Source organism: Protobothrops mucrosquamatus, unplaced genomic scaffold, assembly GCF_001527695.2.
Source record: "Protobothrops mucrosquamatus isolate PMUCROS unplaced genomic scaffold, P.Mucros_1.0 scaffold738, whole genome shotgun sequence".
Lineage (NCBI taxonomy): Eukaryota > Metazoa > Chordata > Lepidosauria > Squamata > Viperidae > Protobothrops > Protobothrops mucrosquamatus.
In genome coordinates, this window is record NW_015387011.1 from 496762 (window position 1) to 505997 (window position 9236).

Consider the following 9236-nt stretch of genomic DNA (forward strand, 5'->3'; position numbering starts at 1 on the left):
ACAAAGGCTCTCCCTTATGATGACCGCTACCCCCCCGCCCCTACCCCGGGTCCTCGGCCGATGAAATGCCTGAAAACCCGGCGGGCAGATGTCAACTAGAGGTATTCCTCCTTCCACGCCTAGCCAGGTCTCAGTAATACCTGCCAGGTCCGCACCCCCCTCTAAAATAAGGTCTTGTATGAGGGGGGCCTTATTAATAGCACAATGGGTTAAATTTCTGCCTTTCAAAACAGTGGAAATTCTGGAAGGGAGGGTTATAAATTCAGGAACAAAGTTGAAAGACAATGAGTGAGGAATGATTGGCTGTCATTCTCAGAATTTGGCCACTATGACCGAAGGGCCTACAAATTCAACATCATTGTATTTGTGGATGATGATGTGCAAGAACTGTGGGTTTGGTTTAAGGCTGCCAGGAATATTGTAATTTACAGAGAGAATTCACATCTCTATGGCAGAGCAAAACATTCCAAGTGGAACAGAAGAATTCAAGTAGCTAGAGGCTAACATTTCCTTTTAAGGAGCTCCTAAATGAAATACAGATTTTAAAACACTTTTGTAGGCCACTTTGTATGTCTCCCAAATTATAGACCCTAGCTAGCTTGTACTTATGAAATAAGAGCTGTGGTGACGCAATGGTTAGAATGCAGTACTGCAGGCTAATTCTATTGACTGCCAGCTTCCAGCAATTTGGCAGTTCGAGTCTCACCGCCTCAAGGTTGACTCAGCCTTCTGTCCTTCTGAGGTCGGTAAAATGAGGACCCAGATTGTTGGGGGCAATATGCTGGATCTGCTTAGAGAGGGCTGTAAAGCACTGTGAAGTGGTATATAAATCTAAGGGCTATTGCTATTGCTATGAAATCATCCATTATGAATGGAACCTGAGGCCTTAGTTACCTTTATTGAATGTTTTGTGGTTCTAATAGATACAAGGAAGACATCTACTTTGAAGGCCTCCATCCTTGAGGTTTAGTTCTGTTATCTTCTCAGGACTTTTTCTGAATTGGATGAGATCCTCCTTGGTGAGTGAAATGCAGCTCTGATCCGGCGACGGCTTCGTCGTTTCGCAGAGTAGGTCTTCACCTTTCTACAATGGGCTTTTGGCTTTGCAAGGAGGTTGTCCTTGTAGTATGGGCTGACTTGCACTTTTACTGGAGGAGGAAGCCCTCTCTTTGAAGGTCTGCATCTTTTAGGAGCTCTTTCGTCGAGAGAACTTTGGGCTGTCTTAAAAATAGATGCAGCCGTATTCTTGCAGTTTCTGCTGGATCTCCTTAAAACAGAAGCAGATCCCTGATTGGAGTCGTGTGATTCTCGAGAAGTAGAATTACTTTTGCTACCAGCAGAACTTGATTTTTTGGCAGCAGAAAGGGCTCGTGGACAGAGATTTGGTGTTCTTTCAACAGATTTGCTTTGGCTGATGGATCGCCTTGAGGGCTTTTGTCCTGCCTTTAATTTCTGATGGGATCTCTTGGGCTTTCTTCTAATTTTTCCAGCCTTCCAGCTCAAACTCTTTGCTTCTTCAGTTTTTCCCTTTGCCTTTTCGGAAGCAGGCATCCCTGCCTTCTTTATCCTTGCGGCTTTCTCCAAGTTTCTGGATATTTTGGTGATCTTTTCCTGGTACTTCCTGACTACAAAAAAACTTGAGCCATTGCCACTTGTCATACGCACCAGGGCACCTTTAGACACCAAGGACTGTAGCTTCCTCTTGATTCTAGGATAGTGCCTCCTCANTTTGCCTTTTCGGAAGCAGGCATCCCTGCCTTCTTTATCCTTGCGGCTTTCTCCAAGTTTCTGGATATTTTGGTGATCTTTTCCTGGTACTTCCTGACTACAAAAAAACTTGAGCCATTGCCACTTGTCATACGCACCAGGGCACCTTTAGACACCAAGGACTGTAGCTTCCTCTTGATTCTAGGATAGTGCCTCCTCACGTCGTATCCCTTTGTGCCGAGCACTTCCTTCAGCTCTGCAAAAGTGAGGCCATTGTGTGACTTACAGGATGCAATTGCTTCAATAATAAGCCCTGAGATGCAGGGCAGGGAATCCATACATTTCCAAGGAATCAAGCTTTTTTTATTTTGCACTGAGTTTGCTACCATCAGAGTCTTTGTGGTGAAATTAGCAGCTTCTTTCTTTCTTTGACCGGATTCCTTTCTTCTAGGAACTGGTGCCTGCATTCCTATGGGCATCATGTCCTCCTGGGTCATCATCTTTCTCATGGGACTTGTGCCTGTCAGCCTGCCAGTTACTCTGTGCCAAGCCTCTGCTGAGACAGAATCTTGTACTTAGTGCCTTAACTATACGTCTAGCAAAATCTGACACAATGGAAGTACTCCATCTGGCTTCTGTTCCTAGCAACCAATCACAATGCTTGCTTCTATCCTTGAGAACTCACCTTTCATAAACATTCCCCACCCACCCCCACATTTTCATCCTATTAAAAAGTAGTTTAGACCCGGACACTCTTCTCTATATGCCTCTGTATATAACAGGAGAAAGCTTTTCTTTTTAAGTGATGGCTTTTAGTTGATCATGTGAACGAATGAAGAGCACGAAGCGTTCCTGTTACTCATGGAGGGATAAGATAAGATAACCTTTATTATCATTTTTTTACTGTGGGCACAACCAAAAATGAAATTTAGTTGCCCGCTCTCAGAGTGAAACACATACATGACACACACCTAAACATACCATATACAACATGTGTATAGACCCACACCCCTACATATACATAACAAATAAATATTAAATACTGTCCACCTTGAACATATAACGGAAGGAGGAAGCTTGAGAGTTCACAAAGTTAATGCTGTATGGAATGAAACTCTGGCTGAATCTGGATGTTCTGCTATGGAGGGAGGGTTGCACCATAGGTATAGACCCATTAGGCTACACACTTTCAGTAGAAGCAATGTTACCCAAAGCACAGAGAAGGATCAATAGTAAGACAAAGACATGAAAGGTCTAAGGCAAGAAAAGGAAACATAGCTAAAACTACTTTTTTGGTTTGTCCCTTCAAATCATTCTTGACTGCTGGTGACTGCCTGGTTCACTCCCTGCAGTTTTTTTGGCAAGATTTCTGGAAATGGCTTATCCTGTTTTCCTTAGTTTCCTGTTTCTAAGGGCTAAGAGAGGACTGGCCCAAGATCACCAAGCTGGGCTCATGCCTAAGGTTTGACTTAAACTCAAGGGTCTCCTAGTTTCTTGTCTGGTGCCTTAACCACTAGACCAGGGGTCTTCAAACCTGGCCCTTTTATGATTTGTGGACTTCAACTCCCAGAATTCCTCAGCCAGCGTGCCTGGTTGAGGAATTCTGGGAGTTGAAGTCTACAAGTCATAAAAGGGCCGAGTTTGAAGACCCCTGCACTATACCCAACTGGCTCTCTGAAACCAGTTTATGTCAACACAATTCATGATGCTTCATATCTTTCTATTCTTGCAAACCATCCTTGCTTGTCCCATGTTGATATGTGGATTCATTCCTTGTCCTTTAAAAAAAGAACTTCTCAACTCTCTTCCTGAGGATCTCATCATTTCTGTCTTCATCTTCACCATCTTCACCATCCTTCAAATGCATCTTTTTCTTCCTCATATATCTTTCCAAGAAAACTTCAACCCAATCAGGCTTCCCTTGCTTAGACAATAAGAGTTGTACTGTTCCAAACACAAAGATGACAAACATCAAGCTATATTTTTGCTACCTGAACTTCAGCAGTGTGTTTGCTTTAATCTGGATATAAGCGTGGACTGAAAGTGTGCTTAGTGCAAACTAATCTGGAAATTACCCAGAGTAATTTTATAACATGGTTGAGGCTGCAAAGTGACATGAACTACCTTATCGAGGTAAATTAGGTTCTGTCTTTGTCTTATCAAAGAGAATCACTTTGGTTGTGGAGAATACTGGGCTTCTGTAAGGGGAATCAAAACTACTCTGCGTATTGTTTAGGCTCATTTCCAGACTTATTAGGGTAATGAAATGTTTTGATTGCCCTGGGTGATGACTTGGGTCAAGAAACATACAAAACTAGTAAGAGTCTAGCTAGAGGCTTGTTTGTTTTTGGAGGGTAACCATGAATTGGAAGCAAATCGTATTTAAATGATGAAAGCAATAAAACAGAGACTTTATTAGGAGTACTGTACTGTACATATACAATTCCTTTTGTCAAAATGATCAAACAGATTTGGTATATTACTGGGACAACCTTTAATGTGACCTCACATAATTCCCTTCAAGGAATCTTTATGTCTGCAAGGGGAAAAGGCTGCAATATTTACGTTGTTTATATAAAGAAGTGTAAAGCGTATGGCGACAAACACAAGCCTGGAATTTATATGCTGTTGGCAGTTTGGGGGCGGGGAGGGACATTCACATATGATACAGGTAGTCCTTGACTTACAACCACGACTGAACCCCAAATTTCTGTTAGTAAGCGAGGCAGTTGTTAAGTGAGTTTTGTCTGATTTTATGATCTTTGCAGACACAAGTTGTTAAGTGAATCACTGCAGTTGTTAAGTTAGTAATACAGCTGTTAAGTGAATCTGGCTTCCCCATTGATTTTACTTCTCAGAAGGTCACAAAAGCTGATCACATGACCCTGGGCACTGCAACCATCATAAATATGAGGCCGCTGTCAAGGGACTGTTTTTTGATCACGTGACCATGGGAACGCTGCAATAGCCATAAGTGTGAAAAGTGTTCATAAGGTTTTTTTCCCCCCAGTTCCATTGTAACTTAAACGGTCACTAAACCAACAGTTGTAAGTTCAGCCCTACCTGTACGTGATTATCCTCCCAAAGCCAGAGATTATTAAATGCTTGAACAGGCATTGCAAAGGTTGCGTAGAGAGAAGTCCTTGTTTTAATCAAGAACTGTAACTTCTTAAAGAATTGTGAGTGAAACAATGTTCCCTACATAGAAAAAGGGTACAACTTTCTCCCCATTGAAACTGGCCTTGAGGGTAGTGATGTTACTATTGATGTCAAAAAACACATTTCCCCCATCGTAATCCACAAACACAATAATCTTTCCAGAGACCCGTTTGCCAAATCCGTTCTTCAGGGACAAGGTTGAGATTTTCTTTTCTCTTCACAGACACCCCAGCTACCCCAACAGCCCATTCCCTTTGTGTGCCATACTTCACTTCGAAGTAATGTTTCCCTGATCGGAATCCAGGAGACCCCAGCACACAGGGGATGCTGTTGAATCTCTCTGGATTGTCTGGCACAACTTGGGGGACAGCCACATTTTTCACAGTCTTCTTGTTTGCTGACACAACCAGTGAGCTGAATGCTGTGTTTGAGTCAAACGTCACATCAGCTGCAAGAAGAGAGACAGAACATCACAAGGCAAACCAAATTCTGGGTGGGCAACACCACTGAAAACGTTATTACCCACCCACCCACCCACCCCAAATTAGAGAGCTAAGAAAGGCCACAAATATCCCTGCTTCATCTCCCATGTCTGCGTTCTTCATAAACCCAAGATTTTTTTTAAATAGTGCTTTATATAGAGATATAGTGCAATAAAGGTTGACCGTTTTTCCAATGATATTGAAAAACTCTGCTCCCCTAAGACAAGTCGAAAATTAAGTGATCGGTAAGAGGGGCACTGTGGCTTTTTAGAACACAAAATCCCTCACACTCGCCTCCCAAAAACACACTCACGAATAACAGAATAATGTATGTACGGTGTGTAATGTATAATAGTGTATGTTTAGTCTCACACACACATATATGTGTGATATGATCTGTGGTGGCGCAGTGGGTAGAATCGAGTATTGCAGGTGAACTCTGCCCACAGCCTGGAGTTCAAGTCTCACCGGCTCAAGCCCACAGCCTTCCGTCCTTCTGAGTTCGGTAAAATGAGGACCCAGATTGTTGGGGGAGGCATATATGCTGACTCTGTAGCCGCTTAGAGAGGGCTGTAAAGCACTGTGAAGCGGTATATAATATTGTTATTGCTATTGCTATTGCTATGCCACAACAAATGCTGTGATCTTCAGTTCTCCAATATGGTTCATTTTTACCACTAGCCTTGTTTTTTTTTAACAAGTAATTGATTACAGGCAGTTGGTTTTCAAGAACCATTGTCAAAAAAGCTTCTGACCACTCAAAAAGGACACTTGGGCTGCCTATAGTTCTGGGGTCACTGTTGCACTGTTTCTTGTATCTTGCTAGCCCATTTAAGAAACTATTCTGCACTCCAACTAGCAGAGGTTGAGAAACACTACTCTAAGATGTCAAAACCTAGCACAGGGGTAGGCAACCTTGGTTCTTTTATGACTCGTGGACTTCAACTCCCAGAATTCCTGAGCCAGCATGGCTCAGCTTGGAAACCTCTCCCCTTCCCCTCAGCATGGCTGGCTCAGGAATTCTGGGAGTTGAAGTCCATGAGTCATAAAAGAGCCAAGGTTGCCTACCCCTGGCCTAGCAGATCTTATGCATCTCAAGGCCACATTTGAGTCTGTTTATTTATTATTAGACTTCTATACCACCCATCTCGCCAAGGTGACTCTAGGCCAGAGGTCCCCAACCTTTGGGGCACCAGGGACCGGTTCCGTGGAGAGAGGTTTTTACGCAGACCAGAGGGGGCGTGGCTTCCCATGCTGCTTGCATCTCGCAGATTGGGGTTTCACTTGTTTGTGCGGACCGGTTGCTAGCATGCTGCAGCCCAGTATTGGTCCATGGACCGGGGGTTGGGGACCCATGCTCTAGGCAGCTTATGGTGTCAGAATAAAGGAAAATGCCCTCTCACAGCTCAAGCGGACTTAAAGTTGCCTCTTTTATAGATTACTGGGGATGAAAGCAAAATCATGGGAATACAGTACAAAAAAATGTTTCTGGGACAGGTTTGCACTATAGGTAGGTGCAAGCAGGGAAAGCCAATGTTTGTTAGTTAAATTTTACATGACTTTGTTGTCTCTTCCCTCCACAATTGATAGATAGATAGATAGATAGATAGATAGATAGATAGATAGATAGATAGATAGATAGATAGATAGATNAGACAGACAGACAGACAGACAGATAGATAGATATAGATTTATTTGATTTCTATAGCCACCCATCTCAACAAGTGACTCTGATGTTAGGAGTGCCCTTGTTGGATCATACGAAGGAGGCCAGGGAATATCTAGCGATCCAACTTAATTGCAATGAGATTGTCTGGCATTACTGTTCACCTGACCCAACTGATCTTGGAGAAGGACATCTACCTTTCTTCTCAATTAAGATGCTTTAAAATCTGGCAATACTTACCCTTCCCCCCCCGCCCACCAATCTTATTTAACCCATCTATTACCTTTTTTCCATATCCCAGGGGGTAAAGCTAGAGCTTTTCCACCATTTTCCTGGTCAGCAAAAAAGCATAGTGTGAACAGGAGTATGTAACAGAGTCCTAAATGTGGACAGAGCACAAAGGCAAGAATATGTAAGGCATGTTTATATTGTCTTATAGATGATAAAGTTTGATTGACAGAAAAAACTGGGTGTAATTTATCCCTTGTTGTCACATGTAGTGTGCAGATAGTCCTCAACTTGCCATGGATTCTGAAAAAGCTACTTACGACATGGATTTGAAGTTCCAGCATTGAGATCCATATCCCCGCTCAGATCCACAATCCTGCCCATGGTCATATGAGTGCATTTTGAGTGCTGGATAACCAGCCTGAATTTATGACCTTTTGCCATGTCCCGTGGTCACATGACCACAATTTATGGCATTTTTAACAAAAACCAGCATGTATGTCCAGGTTCCAGCAAAAAAAAACCCCTCCCCTTAACAAACAATGGGTTTGCTTAACAGCTGTGGCATTTGGTTAACAACCGTGGATTTCTTTTTAAATCCACCACATATACCTTATGATTGCTGCAATAAAGGTTGCAAAATTGAGTATAGTCATGTGACGATCCACTTCACGACCGTCAGGACTTACAATTGAAATTGTGGGCTCAATCATGGGCAGGATTACCTGTAATATTTTGCACATCTTGGAAATGTTCTGACTTTTGTTTCCTGGTTAGCCAAATATATTGTTCTGTTTGGTTTGTTTGGAAAAAAGAGATTTGGAGAAGACAGACTGGCTGATAAATACACAGTGGGATGTATTTCCTTTTCCTTCCTAAGATAGATCTGTCTTTCCCAGCAATCTACAGGGATCAAGCCTTCGCTAATACACGAACAAAATATGACAAAAAGTATATGACTCAGTGATGACCAAAGCAGAAAAAACGTTTTGCTACATATAAAGACATTATCTTTATATTTTTATCCCACCTTTTTAAAAAATATATATACTTGAAGGCAGCAAACATACCTAATGGAATAAGAATGTTTGATCAGACTGGGGAAAAGTGTGCCTCATATGATCAAAGGGGCACACTGGAGTTTATTTTTGCACAAAAGTGAGCTGAAAGTGTTGATAGAGCAAAAACAAACCACAACCTTTTTCTTTACCTGTGAGCTTCCACGGGACTTTCTTTGTTTGTAGGAAGTTCAGACTAAATTGGAACCCAGCAGAAGGAGACATGATCGTTATAAGCTCTCGTTTCCTACAGAAGGGAGAAAAGAAGTACTGTAAATGATAAAACGGATTTAGGACTTAGTTCAAGTGAATCCAGAGCATGCCGTACAATGTCATCATTTTTTATTCTAAAGTTTTGCTGTGAATGATCTGACACAGTTCATTCCCAGATTTGGCAGATGACCAACAAACAAAATTTTGAAGACTTTTGTGAATTACGAAAGGATTGAAATTCAAAACTGTCCTTCTGTTTTGCAATGGGTTGGTTGAACACCCAAGCAACGTTTCAGGAAGGATTGCAGCACAGGTTTTTCATAGAAGGACATGCAAAGGGTTGCACAATTCCACACAACAGCTTCCAAAAGACCTTGTGTAGTCTCCTGCTAGAATTGTATTGGCTTGAGTTTAGACAGTCCCCCCCCCCCCGTTTAAGAACTTTTGACTTTTAAAGACAACCCCTAGATATTAATGGGCTTGCCTGTTTCAAAATGGCGGACGACTGATTTGTTACAGTACTTAAACAGCAGATGGCTAACTGTTAACATGATGTAACACAAAATGGCAGATGACATTCTCCTTCCTTGAGCCCACAAACAGTTGAAGCTATGCAATGCTTTCGTGAACATCATAAAGTAGTGTGTCTGTGTTTTTTAGTGCAATATACAGCCTGTTTTCAGTGGTTTGTGGAAACATAGTGCAGCTTCAGCAGTTTGACAG

At 42.2% G+C, this 9236-nt stretch overlaps 1 protein-coding gene across 1 annotated transcript; it reads right to left on the reverse strand.

The window, feature by feature from the left end:
• Positions 1–4876: 4876 nt before the first annotated feature.
• LOC107289623 (ohanin-like protein) lies at positions 4877–8525 on the reverse strand. Its single transcript, XM_015818414.2, is given in 4 exon segments — positions 4877–5030; positions 5032–5314; positions 7298–7393; positions 8453–8525. Coding segments are annotated over 4 exon segments (606 nt in total).
• Between the last annotated feature and the right edge of the window lie 711 nt (positions 8526–9236).